Source organism: Salminus brasiliensis, chromosome 15 (assembly GCF_030463535.1).
Source record: "Salminus brasiliensis chromosome 15, fSalBra1.hap2, whole genome shotgun sequence".
Classification (NCBI taxonomy): Eukaryota; Metazoa; Chordata; class Actinopteri; order Characiformes; family Bryconidae; genus Salminus; species Salminus brasiliensis.
Window position 1 is genome coordinate 36,701,369 of NC_132892.1, and position 20,240 is coordinate 36,721,608.

The window sequence follows — 20,240 nt, forward strand, 5'->3', positions numbered from 1 at the left end:
AACACAACCTTAAGGAGCTCCAATGTTGACAGTCTGTGTGCAGGACATGACTTTCCCCAAATGCACCTGCTGTTTCCTGCCTGTCAGGAAGCTGGTGATCCACTGACACATGGCAGGTGAAACCGTGAGCTGGGAGCGTTTGGAGGACAGAATGTCTGGGACAATGGTGTTGAACGCCGAGCTGTCTGAGCTTTTACCGCACGCTCCCCACAGAGCCGCCGCTCCTCCAACAATTAACCCCAATTAACCTTCCGCCTTCTCAAAAACTGGTGAAGAACTTTCAGATGTGGACTGTCTTATGTTTAGCAGTTGTTCTTTATCACGGATCATCTAACAGCTCCAACACGGACCAGTTCTGTGGGTAAGGCTGGGTTCAGTTTTAGGTTGAGGTTGAGGTTAGAATTAGGATCAGGGTTAGGGTTAGGGTTAGGTTGAGGGTTAGGGTGGGTTCAGTTCCGGGTTGAGGTTAAGGTTAGGATTAGGATCAGGGTTAGGCTGTGGGTTGAGGTTAAGGTTAGAGTTAGTATCAGGGTTCGGATTAGGATCAGGGTTAGGGTTAGGTTGTGGGTTGAGGTTAAGGCTAGGATTAGGATCAGGGTTAGGGTTAGGTTGTGGGTTGAGGTTAAGGCTAGGATTAAGATCAGGGTTAGGGTTAGGTTGTGGATTGAGGTTAAGGTTAGGGTTAAGATCAGGGTTAGGGTTAGGTTTTGGGGTGAGGTTAAGGTTAGGATTAGGATCAGGGTTAGGGTTAGGTTGTGGGTTGAGGTTAAGGCTAGGATTAGGATCAGGGTTAGGTTGTGGATTGAGGTTAAGGTTAGGATTAGAATCAGGGTTAGGGTTAGGTTGTGGGTTGAGGTTAAGGCTAGGATTAGGATCAGGGTTAGGGTTAGGTTGTGGATTGAGGTTAAGGTTAGGGTTAAGATCAGGGTTAGGGTTAGGTTTTGGGGTGAGGTTAAGGTTAGGATTAGAATCAGGGTTAGGGTTAGGTTGTGGGTTGAGGTTAAGGCTAGGATTAGGATCAGGGTTAGGGTTAGGTTGTGGATTGAGGTTAAGGTTAGGGTTAAGATCAGGGTTAGGGTTAGGTTTTGGGGTGAGGTTAAGGTTAGGATTAGAATCAGGGTTAGGATTAGAATCAGGGTTAGGATTAGGTTGTGGGTAAGGATAGGTTAGGTTGTTGGTTAGAATTAGGATGAGGGTTAGGATTAGGATCAGGGTTATGAGCACTTGGTCATCATTTCCAGCAACAACTTCCACTTTCACTGGGATTCAAAAGGCCACTTTCTCATAGATGCAGTACTGAGATTCTTTTCCATCTTTTATTCATTAGTCCTTATATGTTTTGTAAGCCTGTGCATTTCCAGATTTAAATTTGGTACAGTTTGGACCCATTAGCTGGACTAGACCCAGGTGTTATACCAAGGAGAACCTGGTCTGGGGTGATGGCAGTCTGATATGCTGATGACCCAAAACATCATGAGCACCCACAGCTGAAGTGAGTAGTGTAGCAGGGCTGCACATGGAGGTCTGGGTTCTCTGTTAGACACTAACTAAAGAGTCGGTTCTCATAGTTGTCGTGTTGGATGTGAGGAAATGGGCAGCATTTTGAACAGGGACAATTCTGCTGGTCTGTGCCCCCTTTAACTCTTTGCCTCTGCTTATGTTGGCCACATTTCCTTCAATGAACTCCCATGTCTCAAGAATAAACAGTCAGTGTTCAGAGTATTTCCAGATTTCATACTCCTACACTCAGCATTAACAAAATATCCACCAGCAAATAGGAAGCAGATCTGGTTTGTGTGGCGGTTCCACAGTGGGACAGATGTGAATCCAGAACGCTGATCAGTTTCAGCTTCTAAAAAAGAGATGGAGCTGTACACTCACGGTCAGGCCGGCTGAAGGGCTGGACCTCACTGCCATGGACATCCCAAAGAAGTGGACATTCTCAGAGTCTGTGGGTAAATAAAGCTGGTCAGACTGCTGGACTGTAGCTGTATCAGTACCACTGTAGTGTGTGTGTGTGTGTGTGTCCAGGTGAATGTACAGTGTGAGGGTACCTTGCTGGTACAGTAGGTCACACTTTGCTGGGTTTGGGGTGCAGCTGTAAATCGCTCCTGATGTCTCGTTATTTCTGCTTCTGCTCAGAGGAGCTCCGACTACGACCCTGTGAAGATGGAAAACACACTGACTACCATATTACCCACAATCCACTGCTTGATGGAGAGGTGTGTACTCACCATTTCTGTGAGTCGGACTGATACTGAAGAACCCGGTAACCAAAAAAATCCTCCTGACTCCCAGAAAAGAGCTCTGGATTTGTGACGTCAATGTTGAAGCCGTCTGACACCGACACAGCTGCACACACACACACACACACACATAAATACACACACACACACACAAACAAACATACACATGCATACACACACACACACACACATATATATATATATATATATACACACACAGACACACACACACACATGAACACACACACACATAAACACACACATACACACATATATACACATGCACAAACATATACACACACATAAACACACGTTCTCAAAATTCAGAAAACCTCAGCAGGAGGAGGAGCCTTTTCTTATAAAGCCCCCCAATGCTGAAATAATCTTCCAGATAATGTTGGGGACTCAGACTCAGTCTCAGTCTTTAAATCTAAGCTGAAACTCATCTGTTTAGTTCAGCTTTTGGTAATTAATGTTTCTTAGATAAAGGCTGCACAGGGAATTGTAGTACACTGAGATGCTAGAGCTGTCGTCTCGCTGCTTACACGCGATCACTCAGGTTTGTGGACGGTGGAGCTGAGGGGCGCTAGTGTTTCAGGAAGCTCCCGTGTCTGTGTTACCTTCTGGCTCTCTCCTTTTAATTAGACTGTTATAGTCAGACCTGCCGGAGTCATCAGACACTCTGATACTGCTCAACATTCTCGAATCTCTATAAAATCCTCTCAGAACTAACTCTGTCTCTTTACCCTCTCCCAGTAAATGACCACCCAGCCTGACCTGCTGGAAGACTAACCGCTGAGGTCCCCTCTACCTGCATCAGACCAGCTGCCACCTACCAGTCCCACCATCAGGCCCCCCACCTACCACCCCCCATAGCAGATCAGCGGCTCACTCGCCTACCACTGCTACCTGTTTAGTGACCATGTTAAAACCACTATTAACTATCTGTTATACCTGGTTTGGTCATTTTTATCATTAATGTTTAATTAGTTCTGACCAGAGGAGGACGGGTCGGGCCCCCCTGGTGAGTCTTGGTTCCTCCCAAGGTTTCTTCCTCCAGCTCTGAGGGAGGGAGTTTTCCTTGCCACTGTCTCCGTTGGGGCTCACTGGGGGTCTTTGATCCATCATGTCTTATGTTATTTCTTCTTTCTTCTTTGTCTCTGTCTTTTATTAATCACTATTTATGTAAAGCTGCTTTGTGACGACAACAGTTGTAAAAAGCTCTACAAATAAATCTGACTTGACTTGACTTGATACATAGACACATATACACACACATAAACACACACACACACATAGACATACACACACATACACACAGAGACATACACACATACTCATCACTGAGATGCTGACCAACACTAACCAGCACTTACAATCTTTACAGGCAGGTCTTTAGAGGACTGGTCTACAGGCAGGTCTTTAGAAGAATGGTCTACAGGCAGGTCTTTACAGGACTGGTCAACAGGCAGATCTTTAGAGGACTGGTCTACAGGCAGGTCTTTAGAAGAATTGTCTACAGGCAGGTCTTTAGAGGACTGGTCTACAGGCAGGTCTTTAGAAGAATTGTCTACAGACAGGTCTTCAGAGGACTGGTCTACAGAGGCTGGTCTTTACAGGATTGGTCAACAGGCAGGTCTTTAGGAGAATGGTTTACAGGCGCGTCTTTACAGGACTGGTCTACAGGCAGGACTTTACAGGAATAGTTTGAAGGCAGGTCTTTTGAAGAATGTTCTACAGACAGGTCTTTACAGGACTAGTCTACAGGCAGGTCTTTACAGGAATGGTCTACAGGCAGGTCTTTACAGGACTGGTCTACAGGCAGGTCTTTAGAGGAATGGTCTACAGGCAGGTCTTTAGAGGAATGGTCTACAGGCAGGTCTTTAGGAGAATGGTTTACAGGCAGGTCTTTACAGGACTGGTCTACAGGCAGGTCTTTAGAGGAATGGTCTACAGGCAGGTCTTTAGAGGACTAGTCTACAGGTAGGTCTTTAGAGTTCAGTCCAGGTGTGCTAAAGAAAGCATATAGAGAAACGAGCGATGTGTTCTTCTTACCCCAGGTGGAGATGTAGAGGAGCAGCCGAAGAGATTTCTCCATCACTCTACATCTCTCCATCTTCATTCCCATTGATTCCACAGCCAAATTATTCAGGCTAAAAAAACAAACATAAAGTAACTAAAACATCAAATCCCTCTGGAACATCACTGGCTTTTAATATAGTTATTTAATAACTAAATGTTCTTCATTACTACACACATTATAAAACCACTCCTCTCAGCCTGGCAGGTCTCCATGTCCCTTGGTTTTCCTTTATTTACGCTGAACTGCTCCTGTCCCAGGAGGAACTTGAGGAAGCCCACTGGATCATCAATGATAGTCTTGCAATAATAAGATCATCATGTTTTACTCAGACTTTCCAAGTTCCTGCACACGTAATGCAGTGTTTACAGCCCTACTGCAGGAAGCATGGGAGGGTGGAGTCGGGAACAGCATTTGAGTGGGTTCAGCATTCCTAAACTGGCCTGATTGATCAGAATTTCCTTTTTCTTTGTTGTCAGGTAAAAGAATGTCCTCAAGAGAAATTAACAACATATCCCACTGTAAACAGGACCAGTGTAGCTCCACCCTGTTCCAACAGTTCTAGCAGTGACTCCACTCTGTTCTAACAGTTCTAGCAATGACTTATAGTCTTATAGGAAAGTAAGCTGGCTCCTGATTCGGCTCCTGATTTGGCTCCTGATTTGGCTCCTGGTTGAGCTCCTGATTTTGCTCCTGATTGAGCTCCTGATTTGATTCCTGGTTGAGCTCCTGATTTGGCTCCTGATTTGACTCCTGGTTGAGCTCCTGATTTGGCTCCTGGTTGAGCTCCTGATTTGACTCCTGGTTGAGCTCCTGATTTGACTCCTGGTTGAGCTCCTGATTTGGCTCCTGATTTGGCTTCTGGTTGAGCTCCTGAGTTGGCTCCTGGTTGAGCTCCTGATTTGGCTCCTGGCTGAGCTCCTAGTTGAGGTCCTGATTTGGCTCCTGATTTGGCTCCTGGTTGAGCTCCTGATTTTAGCTGTATTTAAAAGACTGGAAAAGACAGCATGGACGCTACAGGGGATGAGTCAGCTGGGACTGTGTGAGGAGTCAAAAAGCACAGGCGTAGTTGTATTTGTATGCTTTATAGAGAGAATCTGAGGATATCTGAGCTATTTATTTGTCTGCTGGTACAGTTTATACCCTCCTAGTGAATGTTAGGCCTTATTTGTTAAACTACTAACAAGTTGTAGTGGCTAATGATCATCAGTATTTCAGGTCTGATTGGTCCAGCCACTGTTTTATTCCTCCTTATTTTAGTTCTTGCCTCTGCCTTAAAGTAAATTTAAGTAAATTGTTAATTGAAATGGGTTTTAAAGTATTAGAAAGGCTTTTGATCCAGGGCTGCACTAGGAATCCCACCTGTTATGTTTTGTCTGGTGCCTTTCAAAAAGACAGCGAGTTGCATCAGAGCCACCCAGGAACAAAATCATGGAGTGAATGGAGTAACAGATGGACAGACGGACGGACAGACAGACAGACGGACAGAAAGACGGATGGACAGTCAAAACCAACATTTAACATTTATGTCTGAGACTGAACAGGGCTTTTACTGGAGGACTAAACTGCTACAGAACAAAGAGAATAACTTACAGTGACAGAAGCAGCTCCTGCTCGGCTCCTGCTGTGTTCCTGACCGCGTCCGCTCTGCAGACTGGCGATTCTACAAGTCAAGCGAGAGTCGATTTGGGTCGAGGAGGGGGGCCTGGAGAAAGGCTCTCTCTCTCTCCTTTTTAGACTAAATTGCTGCTCAACTTCCTTCCTGTACAGCTTTTATTACTCTACTGAACTGATGGCAGTCTGTCTGTCTCCTATTAGAAACTCCAGGAGAATTTAATATGGTTACATTTACATTTACGTCTTTTAGCTGATGCTCTTATCCAGAGCGACTTACAAGGTCACCCAGACCGGGATTCGAACCCCAGTCTCCCACCTGGTATGTAGTGGTATTATCTGTTGGTCCACACTAACCACAGTTAGAGAGAGTGTGTGTGATTTAGTGATTGATAGTTCTGATCAGTTGCTGAGTAGTTATGGTTAGTAGTTGAGAGTTATTAGTGAACAATAGTTGTGATTAGTGGTTAATGGACACATTTGTTTCTCATTGTCTTTTACTGTTGTTTTTTTTTAATTGTTGGGGGTTGTGGTGGACAATGTCCACAGGGTGGTGCCACTTTAACAGTCTATAGATCTTCAGTCATCAGTCTAAGATATTCAGTCAGGATTAGTGATTAAGGGTGGTGATGTCTTTTTAAAAAAAGATTATTGATTGATAGTTATTAGTGACTAATAGTTATAATTTCTTAGTTATAGTTTCTGTTTGTTTTAGTTAGTTTCCTTTGTTAGTGTCCTCCTCTCTGTTGGTTCTGTTTGCTTCCATCATTAGTCTCAGTACTTGGTAGGTTGGTTTGCCTGTCTGTTCTGTTTTGTTTGTTTTTTATAAATATCCTGTGAGTGCGTCTGCCTAGTCTCCAAGCTCGACACAATGTGACATTGTGTTTTTTATGAATATAAAAATGCAACCCGACCTGGTTTTCAACAGTTAAGCTCAAGTTTAAGTTTCATGTCTACATTGTTCCTCCAACAGTTTGTATTTTTAGCACTTGAGCCTTTCTTGAGAGCTGTCTACCATCCAGTTCCATCACAAGTTTTTGTAGAAGCTCAAATGTGTACTTAAGCTTGGTTGGGTAGCTCAAGTCCAATGTGTACACCTTCGATGATTACTCCAACATCTTCCAGCTCATCTGTGGGTTCTACACCTTCCTTCTTTATGGCAAAGACTCCCAGAATTCTCTGCTCTATCTCCTGGTTGTCTCCAACATCCTCAAAAATAGGACAAATAAACCACAAAACAAAAACCTGCTGTTAATAGAACATCCATAAATCATACCTTCAAATACTTAAGGCTTCTAATAATGTTCTGATTTTAATATGAAACTTCTTCTCTCAGCTGAAGAGAACCTGGCAATTTTCTACATTTTTCTTACTGTCAACTGGCTCATCTTTGGAGCCACAATTAACTGATCTACTAACACACACACAAAATGTTTGTGTGTGTGTGTGTGTGTGTGTGTGTGTGTGTGAGAGAGAGAGAGAGAGAGAGAGAGAGAGCCTGGCATATCTTATCGGTCTGTGCTATAGACCTCCACTGCTGTCCAAAAGCCATCAAAAACATGGTGGATTTCTGTTTCTGGTGGACAGGCTGTACGCTCGCTTACCTGCTGTTTGTTTGTTAGCTCTCATACTACTTGAAAAATTACTTGTTACTTGTTTTACTCAGTTTATATTCCTTAATCTTTGCTTTTGCTTATTTATCTTAGCTAGTTGTTATAGTAATCTTTGTGGCAGCTGTGACTTCAAACTTCATATTACTTTGTCTCACCATCCATCGATTGCGTTTCTGTGTTTACCTTGAGGAACATGGCAGCCACGGAGGAACGTGCTCTTTGACCACTCAGCAAGGAGCTTGCCTAACTGGACCGGCAGATCCAGTGGCTGTCTGAGAAGCAGGCCGAGCTCCACCAAAAGAAGACAAGGCTGCAGGCTGCCTGGGACACCTCCTACATTGTCATCTCCACTCCCGCACCAGAGAGGGCCTGGGAACATCAGGGTGGCCAGGGAAAGTCGAGGTCTTCTCCACCTCCTCAGCCAGGTGTCGGACCCAACAAGTAACACAACAGTCTCCTGTTTTCCAGTTGCACACGACATGGACGTCACCAGGCACCTTCCCTCTGTGCTGCAGAAGCTTGTTGCCGTCGACATCATGGTTCTCCATGTTGGAGCAAACAACATCTCAAGGAGGAGGTGAGGTCCTGAAGGAGCACTACCGTACACTTCTGGACACCGTTTGGAAGAAGACAGATGCCAGAATCATTGTCTTCCGGTCCCATGCCCACATTCCATCAAGGGAGCCATTCAGCCAACTCTTTGCATTTTACTGTTGGCTTTAGGATTGGTGCGGCAGTGTTGGAGTGGACTTCGTAGACAACAGTGGGAGTGTCCAGCCCTCTACCGTAGAGATGGGCTTCACCCGAGCCGCATGGGGTCTGTCGTTCTCTCCGGGAATATCATAAATGTGGTACGCCATGACTGACTGGCTCTACCCTGTCATATCACTTAGGTAGGTGAATTAGAGACTGGGCAGGTAAGTGTTCTACTTTATTTAAACCAGCCATTCTACCATTTCCTGCACATCTCCTCCTACAGATCTCTAGCATGGAACATCTGTGCATCGCTCTAATCTTCACAATGTTGCACCAATTAAGATCAAACACATTAGAGAGAGAAAAAGCTTTGGTATAACGACCCTATGCGTACACTAAAACAGAGAACTCTATAGTAGCTATGAACGTCAGTGACATACAAAATTAGAATCTCTACGGCTTGATTGGTGTCATAATCCTGCTGAATAAAAAAGCCTTAATTAAAGCCAAATCATGATATAATGCATCACTAATAGACAATAACAAAAACAAGCCCAGATTCCTTTTTAATACTGGGACCAAACTCACCAGCAGTCACAGACTAACTAACTCAGCTGATTCTGCCGACATCAGCAATAATGATTTCATCACCTCTTTAACCATAAAATTCAAAACATTCAACTAAAATTCACAGCCTGTCCTGAACCACTGCAGTGAGTGTTGATGAATGCTGCACCAGCTTTAATGCTTTAATGCACACTTTAATGAAGTATTTCCACCTGGTTACTGACAAGAATCTGGTTAGCATAATTAGCTCATCAAAGCCATCCTAGTGTACTAGATCCTGTTCTAACACAGCTGTTTAAACAGGGGTTATAGAACCAGTACTGGCCATAGTTAACTCCTCCCTCAACATTGGCTACATACCTAAATTCCTTAAATCAGCAATTATCAAGCCTATTCTTATGGTAATTATAGACCATTATCTAATCTCCCTTCATAGCCAAGGTTCTATTCTCATGCTGCTTGACCTTAGTGCTGCCTTAGTGCTACTGTAGGTCATGTAATTCTGCTCAACAGGCTTGGAAATTCAGTAGAAATTAAAGGATCATCGCTCATTTGGTTTAGATCCTATCTGACAGATCGCCACCAATGTGTTTACTTAAATAATAAATATTCTTACTTCTCAAAAGTAAGCTATGGTGTTCCTCAGGGATCAATCTGGGGTTCGCTACTGTTTACTCTTTATATGCTGCCGCTGGGCAAAATCATCTGTAAACATGGCATTGACTTTCACTTCTATGCTGAGGACCCCTGCTGTCTGCCTGCTGCTAATACAAGTCCATTTATTGGCTCCTATCACGCTAACCCCATAACATTGTCCTGCACTCTGCCCTCCTGACCCCTTGTGTTTTCCCCTCCTTTCTGTTTTCTCTCTCTCTCTTTCTCATGTACTGAGATGCCCGATTCCAACTGTTCCACAATGGTACCGCCTGACCCAGATCTCTATAAAGCTGATTTGTGACATTTGTTGTAAAAAGCCTAAATAAATAAAACTGAATTGAATTGAAAACAAGCCAATGAGTTACACCACTGCACTGGGTGATGTTCCTTTATCATGAGTTTATTCATGTTAGTTTGATTAAAAATGGCTCCAAAAAGCACAAACAGAAAAAGTAATTCTGTGGAAAAAAGCAGAGGCCAAAATACGCACCATATACTCCCTTATGAGGTTTTCAGGGTCTTTATTGAGGTACACAATCACTGCAGGCTTCAGGCTCCTCATTTTTTAAGATGCAACTTCATTGCTAGAGAGAGAGAGACAGAGACAGAGATACAGAGACCCAGTGCTGAGCAAGGCTCTGTGCTCTTCTCGGCGATGTTCAGTGGTAATCAATCTGGCTCAGAATGTTGTTTGGTTTTGCACGTTATACAATGTGTCAGGTTCTGTGATTTAAGTAGACCCCACAGAATCCCTCAGGCTTTATTCTATTACTGGAAGTTCTTCAGGTTTGTTTGTGTCTGCTGTTTCAAAGTAAACACACCAGCTCCAAGAAGTGTACAAACATGAATATTTTAGTTTATGTTGAATATTTTAGTTTATGTTTATGTTACTCTGGGTAGTGTCAGTCTTTAGAGCTCTTACTCTGGGTAGTGTCAGTCTTTAGAGCTCTTACTCTGGGTAGTGTCAGTCTTTAGAGCTGTTACTCTGGGTAGTGTCAGTCTTTAGAGCTCTTACTCTGGGTAGTGTCAGTCTTTAGAGCTGTTACTCTGGGTAGTGTCAGTCTTTAGAGCTCTTACTCTGGGTAGTGTCAGTCTTTAGAGCTCTTACTCTGGGTAGTGTCAGTCTTTAGAGCTGTTACTCTGGGTAGTGTCAGTCTTTAGAGCTGTTACTCTGGGTAGTGTCAGTCTTTAGAGCTCTTACTCCTGGTAGTGTCAGTCTTTAGAGATGTTACTCTGGGTAGTGTCAGTCTTTAGAGCTGTTACTCCTGGCAGTGTCAGTCTTTAGAGCTGTTACTCCTGGTAGTGTCAGTCTTTAGGGCTGTTACTCTGGGTAGTGTCAGTCTTTAGAGCACTTACTCTGGGTAGTGTCAGTCTTTAGGGCTGCTACACTTGGTAGGGTCAGTCTTTAGGGCTCTTACTCTGGGTAGTGTCAGTCTTTAGGGCTGTTACTCTGGGTAGTGTCAGGTTTAGGTTGAGGGTGTGTGTTTTCTTATATTTAACTAAGTGTGTGTGTTAACTATAGTTGGTCCGTTATGTATCAGCAGCCCCTTTTCCTTAAAGAATCTGAGCACTGAGATTGTCTGAACTGGTAGAGATAGTGTTCGAGGTAATGCTCGATCGACCGTTTCAGAATTATCTTAAAGCTCTCAGGAAACCCGGCCCAGGGTGTGTTCATTGTGAAGACTTAAGTGAAGGATGCAGCTTGAGCCAGTTTTCTGCAGAGTCTGAAAAGTCTTTGAGAGAGTGAACACTGAGGGCAGAACAATGATGAAGTAAAGAACCTGGAGTAACCAAGAAAACCAGAATCAACAACCTACGGAACCAAAAGCCCTTCTCTAACCTTGTAAGTCACTCTGGAGAAGAGCATCAGCTAAATGCCATACATGTAAACGTGTGGATATCTCATCTGAGTAAGAGGAAACGTTCTGCTGATGTTCGTTTCTGACCTTACTGTCGTTAAAGCAATGATATAAATCTCAGTATAAATCTCGGTTTTACTCGATGTTCTACTTTTCAGATACTATGCCAATGTAACCAATAAACACTGGACATCAATAGTCACCCAGATGTTACACTTCTCTCAATCTGCACTCAGGTCTTCATTCAGCTGGGGCAGATGTGATGATTTGAGCACAGTGGGACCAACTGTGAACTATCAACCTTAAAGGAGCATTTCTTTAAAAAGCCAAATCAACAGTGGAGGTGACAGAAAGTACAGCTCCACAAGATTCTTCTCTTTGTAGTGTCAGTCTCAGTGGCCTTTACTCTTGATTGCTCAAGTGTCGAAAGTCTTAAGCACTCTTATTCTTGGTAGTGCCAGTCTTTAGTGTGTGTGTGTGTGTGTGTGTATGTGTGTGTGTGTGTGTGTGTGTGAGAGAGAGAGAGAGAGGAGGGGTCAGTAAGGAGGTTATATCTGGTGTTACTTTCACTTTTTCCTCACACTGCTGTGTTGTGTAGCTGCTTCAGGATGAGAGTGTGTGTTTTCTGTGTGTTTGTGGTCGCGCTGCAGCTGGGAGAGTTTGTGGGATACACACTTACAGGTGAGTACTGGGTAAGGCTGCTTTGTGAGAACGCTAGTTCTAAAAGCATATCAAAATAAATTCATGCTGAACTGAACTGAATTGGTCACTGCAGCAGAGCTAGAGCTGATATTAAACCGGATCAGTGCTGCTAAAACCAGATTATTAAACCCACATTTCTGCTCTGCAGTGTACGACCGCATCACAATGACTTTGCTTCCAAAAATGTAGGAAGTAAAAAAGATGTAAACACAGCTGGTTTTATTTGTATAAATTTATTCTTAATATGCATTGATTAACTATAATTAGTCCGTTATGTATCAGCAGCCCCTTTTCCTTAAAGCGTCTGAGCTTTGAGATCGTCTGAACTTGTAGAGAGAGTGTTGGAGGTCATGCTGTTGAGTTGAGAAGCTCTCAGGAAACCCAGCCCAGGGTGTGATCATTGAAGACTGTCCAGAAGCGAAGGAGGCCGGATGCAGCTGTGAGACAGAACCATGATGAAATAAAGAACCCGGAAGAACCAAGAAGACTGTAGTGATGTCAGCAGTGCTGCAGCAAATGTTCTTCCGGACCTGGAAGCGCTTGCTCTCAGAGTTCAGTGCGTTGGATCTAGTGTGAAAGCTTTTTTTTAGGAGAGGTCTAGAGTTCCCATCCATGGTCATCCTGAAATCGATGTCTGGGGTCCACTTCAAGCAGCGTGTGTGGAAGCTGTCCACACCCAGTTCCACATGTAGGGTTTGGTGATTGGTTCATTTTGTCATGTGACTGCTATTACTAATCCTAACCCTGCATGTGAGTCTTCTTCTGTGAGAACGACTTGTCTGCAGATGTTTCTGCACGGTTAAAAGCCACGACTCCAGAAAGCTCCCGAGTGTTTGTGTCAAAGGATAATAATGAAAAGTGATGAACAGATGAACCGAGGTCCTACCTTAACTAAACCCAAAACCTAACCCTAACCCTGGTCCTAGTCCTAACCTCAACCCCACACCTAACATTAACTCCTGACACAGTTTGTATGGATTTCCTCTGTGTGAGAGAGAGAGATAGTGTGTGTGTGTGTGTAATATTGATGTTTAATGGTGTTTATTGTGGTCTACAGATGATTGCGCAATCCACATTTTCCATGAGTCTCTGCTGGTGGAGTATGGAGAGCCTGTTGAAGTGAACTGCTCCATAACAACCAAACCTACACATTTCAAGCTGGGCTGGGAAACAACATTTAATCCAATAGAAACATCAGAGGAAACCAGTTTGGTGTGGAGTGTGTCCAGTCTGACCCGGTGGGAGGTGAACACAGAGAACCTGTTCTGTTACCTGAGTGCATTAGTAGAAGGAGGTAACATAACACAATGCAAGAAGACCATTCAGCTGACCCTCTACAGTGAGTACAGAAACCCCACATGATGAATAACTATGAAGGAACGTCTTGATGTGAGTTGAATTCTGTGTGAGGGTTTAGCGTGCTCTACAGTTGCCTGTTTAGTGCACAGGCAACCAAAACTGATGAGATGTCAGCATCCGGTGACTGTCAGGGTTCTGTCTGTCTGTAAGCTGAGTGATGTCAGCAGTGCTGCAGAGCTAATTCATACAGAAAATCCTTATCGCACTAAACGACCTGCAGGTTCAGTGACCCTTTATTCGTCCTTGATAGATCATTAATGAGCTCTGAACAGAGTAGCAGTAAATTCCATTAACCTAACCCTGATCCTAACCCTAACTCTGATCCTAATCCTAACCCTAACCCTGATCCTAACCCTGATCCTAACCCTAACCCTAACCCTGATCCTAATCCTAACCCTGACCCTGATCCTAACCCTGATCATAACCCTAACCCTGATCCTGATCCTAACCCTGACCCTGATCCTAATCCTAATCCTAATCCTAACCCTAACCCTAAACCTAATCCTAACCCTGATCCTAATGCTAACCTTGATCCTAACCCTAACCTTAACCTCAACCCTGATCCTAATCCTAACCTTAACCTCAACCCCTAACCCTAACCCTGATCCTAACCCTAACCCTAACCTCAACCCACAAACTAACCCTAACCCTGATCCTAATCCTAACCTTAACCTCAACCCCTAACCCTAACCCAGACTGTTATACACTACAGGAAGCTTATAATACTTATAATGACTGTGTGTGTTTGTTTGTGTATGTATGTGTGTGTGTGTCTGTGTATGTATGTGTGTTTGTGTGTGTGTTTGTGTTTATGTGTGTGTGTGTGTGTGTATGTGCTCTCTGCAGAGCGTCCGGACAGCGTGATGATACACTCTGAGTCTGATGTGTGGTCAGAAGGTGAGCTGAGGAATCTGACCTGTGAGATTAAGAATGTGGGTCCAGTATGTAACCTTACAGTGCAGTGGACCAGAGTGGACCAGAACAGAACCAGAACCGTCATTAATTCCAGCGATGTTACCATTTCTGGAAATTTGGGCGAGGGGAACGTGACGGACACACTGGAGGTTTCGGCCGGTCGTGATGAAGATGGAGTCCAGTATCAGTGTGCAGCTCTACTGAACCTGAACCTCCTCGAACAACTACAAGTGGGCGTATCCCAACTCCTCACCATCAGCGTACACTGTGAGTTCACCTGTAAACTGTCCTGAGAGTCCCGCTGTAGTCCAGACCTGTTCCTATTGATTCTGTCTTTGTGGGAAGCGTGTGATTATTTAGATAGTTTAGCTAACATCAGCTACATCAGTCATCTGAAGAGTCTCAGAATTTGAAAAGAATCCTCTTCCCTTGTGGGAACAACTCCAGCACTGGGTTGTCCCGCGTCACTGATGCTTTCTCACTGATGGATCTGTCAGTTATTTGAAAACTGACAGAAAGACAACTGATCTTCTTGCTAAGAGGTACAGCTTGATGGATGATATCAGGTTTGTCAGACGCTAATCCTGCTAACTAGTTGTGTCCTCTGAGAGTGTTAAGTCTGGCTTGTCAGTGTCTGCAAAAGATGTGAGATGTTGATGTGGTCCTACCCTGACCAGTCATAGCATGGTAATTCACGCTGAAATAGTTTCTGAGGGGAAGACGAGAAGGAATCAAGGTGTGTCACCAACTCCAATGATTGATCACCAGAAAACAATCGATTGATTGATGATGTTAATCAGATCAGCTATCAGCACACTTCAGTAACATCACTGCCTTACACTGTTAAATCTTTACACCTGGACATCTGGACGGTTGTTCTGCCTGAATCCCCTTAATAAACATCTGTCCAAGAGTCCCCCAACGGTCTCTCTCTCTCACTATCTCTCTCTCTCTCTCTCTCTCTCTCTCTCTCTCTCTCTCTCTCACTATCTCTCTCTCTCTCTCACTATCTCTCTCTCTGTCTCTCTCTCTCTGTCTCTCTCTCTCACTATCTCTCTCTCTCTCACACTCTCTCTCTCTCTCTCTCCCCCCGTCTCTCTCTCTCTCTCTCTCTCTCTCTCTCCCCCCATCTCTCTCTCTCTCTCTCTCTCTGAGAGTTTGGGTGTGAGCGGAGGCTCTTCTTTGGCGTTTGCCATTTCTTTAATTCTTCTAAATCTTTTTCATTACTTTTCTCTTCCCTAATCGTTCTGGTGTTTTACTGGCGGTGCGAGCGTTGAGGACGTGCTGCTCGCGGTGGGGGAGCAGGTGGGCTGTGAGAACATCTACTCCGCTTCGCGGATGAATAAAGCGGTGGTGGTGTTCTTAAAGAAGGAGGCTTTAGTGGGGAGGGCTATTGAGAGTGGGGTTTGGGTGAAGGGAGTGATGGTGCCTGTATCCCCGCTCGCGGCACCAGCCACGAGGGTGGTGGTGTCTAACGTGCCCCCCTTCATCGATCATGAGGTGATTGAGAGGGAGCTGGTTCGGTTCGGGAAGCTGGCGAGCTCGATGAAGATGATCCCTCTCGGGTGTAAGACCGCCGCTGTGAGACACGTCCTCTCGTTCCGCAGGCAGGTGTTCATGTTCCTACACAACCCTGACCAGGCGCTGGACCTCACGCTGCGGGTGAAGCACGGGGACAGCTCGTATGTGGTGTTTGCTACTACGGGCAGTTTGCGGTGTTTTGAGTGCGGGGACGTGGGGCATAAAAGGTTTGTCTGTCCGCACAGAGCAGCACGACAGCCCGAGCGCGTAGAGACAGCTAGCGAGCCGGCTTCTGAACCGGTACCGGATCCTGCGGGGGAGGGAGCGGCGGCACGCAAGGCGGCAGGAGGGGTACGGGAAGCCGCTGAGGCTGGGCCTGGTGAAGGTGTGTGTACTGTTCAGCCAGCGGACCCCCCCGCTGCGGGGGTGGGAGAGACGCAGGTAGATGTTGTGTGTGCAGATGTAGCTGAGCAGGCGGGGGGTGCTGAAGGTGGGGATGTGGGGGTAGTGGAGGAGGCTGCAGGCCCTTCTGGGGTTGTTTTTATGAGGCCGGACGCTGGGGTAGCCTCAGTGACGGAGAGCCAGATGGAGTTTGATCTGGATGAAGAGGAGGAGGGATCTTACTCAGATTGCTCTGAACTGTCAGAGAGTTTGTCCAGCCAGGCCGGAGAGGTTTACAGTACTGCACAGCTTGACCAGTTTCTGAGGATCACTAAGGGGAAAAGGAACGTCTCTTTAGTTACTCACTTCCCTGACCTCAACAAATTCCTCAGAACAGTGAAACATGTTCTGAAGGTGGATTCTGGTGCGCTGTCACCCAGACAGAGATACAGGTTAAAGAAGTGGGCGACTACTGTACGTAAAGGACCGCTCTGATGCAGAACATCTCGCCTGTTCCTGATCTTTACTTTAATATTAACGGTGCGAGGGATGAGCTGAAAAGACAAATGCTTCTAGATTATATTAAATGTAAACATATTGATGTTATTTTTCTACAAGAAACACACACTGACCCTGATAATGCAGTGGAGTGGGGGATGTGGTGGAAGGGTGTAGCAGTTCTGGGGCATGGAACAAGCTGCAGTGGAGGTGCTGCAGTATTGTTCCTCTCAGGGCTTCCTGTGAGAGTGTTATCTCAGAAGGAGGTGTGTAAAGGAAGGCTGTTGAGGGCTGATGTGGATATTAATGGGCGGGAGTATGTGTTTATAAATATTTACGCACCTACTATAGGGGGGGGAGAGAGTGGCCGTTTTCACATCCCTGCGGAAAGAACTGTCTCAAGTTTCCCAGAATGCCTTTGTTGTTTTAGGGGGTGACTGGAACTGCACGACCAATAGTGGAGTGGACAGAACAGGGCGGGAGCCTCATGTTTCATCCGCTGGAATATTACGTGATATAGAGCGCCACTTTAATTTGGTCGATTCTTGGAGGTTGAAAAACCCCTCTAAGAAACAATTCACTTGGGTTAAAGTGGTGGATGGGCGGGTCAGCGCTGCCCGTTTAGACCGTCTTTATCTACTGAATGACCACACTAATAGTTTGCTTACAGCCTCAATACTTCCTGTAGGATTTTCTGACCATCATTTGGTGTTTATCCAGTTGTCTACTGTGTACAGGCAGCGCGGAGCGGCCTACTGGAAGTTTAATGTGCAGCTCTTGCAGGATGCTGCTTTTTGCTCTGCTTTTCAGCAGTTTTGGGAAATGTGGCGGTTCAGGAAAGGGGACTATGATTCCCTCAGACAGTGGTGGGATGTGGGGAAAGCTCACATCAGACTGTACTGCCAACAGTATACAGCCCTAGCCACTGTGGAAAGGAGGAGGGTTCTTTCTGACCTTGAAGCCAACATTAAGCGTGTTGAAGAACAGTTAGTGGGTCAGAACCCTGATGCTGGATTGCAGGCTGACCTGGCGGCGCTGCGCAGGGACCTGGGAACCTTTCTGCAAGAGAAAGCGAAGGGTGCACTTGTGAGAGCTCGTTTTAAACTGCTGAATGAAATGGATGCCCCTACGTCCGTTTTTTGGGTTAGAGAAACACTGTAACCAACCCAAACAGATGCATGGATTATATCTGTCTGATGGGAGACTAACTTCCCATGTGGGGGAAATGCGGGAGAGGGCGGTGGAGTTTTATTCTGCATTGTTTACAGCTGATCCGTGTGACACCGCATGCGTGGACTCCATGCTGTTAGATCTGCCCAAGTTGTCTTTGGATCAGAAGTGTAGTCTGGATCAACCGATCTCACTACATGAACTTCACACCGCAACGCTCCAGATGGCGGATGGCCGATCCCCAGGGGTGGATGGACTGCCTGTTGAGTTTTATAAAGCATTCTGGGATTTGGTTGGTTCTGACTTATATGAAATGTTGTGTGAATGCATTGTGCAGGGGGAACTGCCTCTGAGCTGCCGTAGGGCGGTTCTGTCCCTTCTCCCAAAAAAGTTTTTGTGACAGATTTGTGTGACATTAAAAACTGGCGTCCAGTAGCCCTTCTATGCTTTGATTACAAAATCTTCTCCAAAGTTCTGGCCAACCGCCTTAAAGGCATTCTGTCGTCCACTGTGCACACGGGCCAGTCGTACTGTGTACCAGGACGCTCCATTCTGGACAACTTGTTTTTAATACAGGATTTGATCGAACTCTCTAACCTTACTGATGTGAACTTTGGCCTGATTTCCCTGGATCAGGAGAAGGCGTTTGATCGAGTGGACCACTACTACCTTTTTGAGACTTTGACCAATTTTGGATTTGGAGAGCAGTTCGTCAGCTACGTTGAGCTGCTGTATTCCAGTGTTTATTGTCTGGTTAAGGTAGGAGGGGGATTGAGCCGGCCTGTCTCAGTCGGGCGAGGGATTAGACAGGGGTGCCCCTTGTCAGGTCAGCTTTACTCCTTGGCCATTGAACCTTTACTGCTACAATTGAGGACAACAGTGCAAGGGGTCGGAGTCTCAGGATGGGGTGGCTTTTCGGCCTTTTCTGTATCAGCTTATGCTGATGATGTCACTGTGATCGTAAAGGATGAGAGGGATATCCAGCAACTGCAGGAAGGTCTCAGTTGTTACGAGAAGGCATCATCTGGTAAAGTGAACTGGAAAAAGTGTGAAGCCTTGTGGTGTGGACGGGGCAGTACTCCCCCTAACCTACCTGGGGGCCTAGTGTGGGGTACACGTAGGTTGAAGGTCCTGGGAGTCTACCTGGGCGTGGGAGAGGCAGTCACGCTGAATTGGGAGGGTGTTTTACAGAAGACTGTTCAAAAGCTGGACAAGTGGAAGTGGCTGCTCCATCAAGTGTCATACCGAGGTAGGGTGTTGATCATCAATAACCTCATGGCATCCACGCTGTGGCACCGACTGATGGTTTTAAATGCTCCACCTGGTCTGCTGACTGAGGTCCAGAGAAAGATGGTAGACTTTTTTTGGACTGGATATCACTGGACGAAGGCTGCAGTGCTCTATTTACCCACTCATGAGGGCGGGCATGGTTTGGTAGACCTTAAAAGTAGAGCTGTGGCTTTCAGGCTGAAGGCTGCACAGAGGCTGCTTTACTATGATGATGTGGAATGGAGGGAGCCTGCATGTGCTCTGCTGAGGAGAACTGGGGGTAGGGGGCTGGACCTCCAGTTGTTCCTCATGGACTTGGAAGGATTGCACCTTGCTGGACTCTCAAACTTTTATGCTGCAGTTTTAAAGGCCTGGAGACTGTTCAGATTTTCTCGGGATGGAGGACTGGGAGTAGGCCCCTGGATGCAGGAGGAACCCATCTTTCATAACCCTGGGATAAGGCTGGGCATAGATCCATCGCAGAGTCTCAGGAACTGCTTCATGTCAGCGGGGGTCAGTAAGTTGGGCCACCTGTTGATTCCAGGTAACGGCGGATGGAAGACACCACAGCTCTTGTCTCAGCAGACTGGTGTAAAGTCATTGCGGCTGCTGGAAAGGTTTGTGACCCAGTTACAGCAGGCACTTCCACCAGCGGCCAGGGGAATATTGGACCAACTGCCGAGCGAGGAGCGTCCTCCCTTTCCACGGTTACAAGTGTCTGCGGCTGTTGGTGACTGGCAGGAGGGAAGGGGTAACCTCCTGACCTTTTCCTCTCCAGGCCTGGGTGAGTTCTCAACTATCAGTAGCAAGGCACTGTATGGAATGGCCATGAAGATGCTGAATTTTCGTGCCTTGAGGGAGGTAAGAGAACACCGGTGGCAGGGTCTGTTGGGTGAGCACAGCATGGCACACTTCAGGTGGAGAATTTTGTATAAACTGCCTGTGCCCAAAAGAACTGGGGACCTGCAGTGGAGGATAATCCACGGGGCTCTGGCCACAAACAAGCATGTTGCTCACTTGAACCCTCTTGTAGACGAGGGTTGTCCGTTTTGCAGGAGGCCTGAGACGGTAGAGCATGTGTTTGCCGGGTGCG

General features: G+C 45.9%; 2 protein-coding genes across 8 annotated transcripts in view; one reads left to right on the plus strand and one right to left on the minus strand.

Moving 5' to 3' along the window:
- LOC140536190 (integrin alpha-M-like) overlaps positions 1-5,984 on the minus strand; it is a 33,313-nt gene extending 27,329 nt beyond the window's left edge. For 2 of the 3 annotated variants that reach the window (XM_072657882.1, XM_072657880.1), the window contains exons 1-6: positions 5,920-5,947; positions 5,689-5,709; positions 4,302-4,399; positions 2,235-2,352; positions 2,055-2,161; positions 1,882-1,949 (exon numbers count right to left, since the gene is read on the minus strand). In XM_072657882.1, the coding sequence (XP_072513983.1) occupies positions 1,882-1,949; positions 2,055-2,161; positions 2,235-2,352; positions 4,302-4,374 (366 nt within the window). In that variant the 5' untranslated portion in view covers positions 4,375-4,399; positions 5,689-5,709; positions 5,920-5,947. Of the gene's footprint in view, positions 1-1,881; positions 1,950-2,054; positions 2,162-2,234; positions 2,353-4,301; positions 4,400-5,688; positions 5,710-5,919 lie in introns of all 3 variants that reach the window. The other variant, XM_072657881.1, reaches the window with a different exon arrangement.
- A 5,184-nt stretch (positions 5,985-11,168) lies between these two features.
- Positions 11,169-20,240, plus strand: part of LOC140536193 (lachesin-like) — a 12,373-nt gene continuing 3,301 nt past the window's right edge. For 2 of the 5 annotated variants that reach the window (XM_072657893.1, XM_072657894.1), the window contains exons 1-3: positions 12,023-12,722; positions 13,092-13,373; positions 14,240-14,575. In XM_072657893.1, coding sequence (XP_072513994.1) covers positions 12,647-12,722; positions 13,092-13,373; positions 14,240-14,575 — 694 coding nt within the window. In that variant the 5' untranslated portion in view covers positions 12,023-12,646. The other 3 variants (XM_072657890.1, XM_072657891.1, XM_072657889.1) reach the window with 3 other exon arrangements.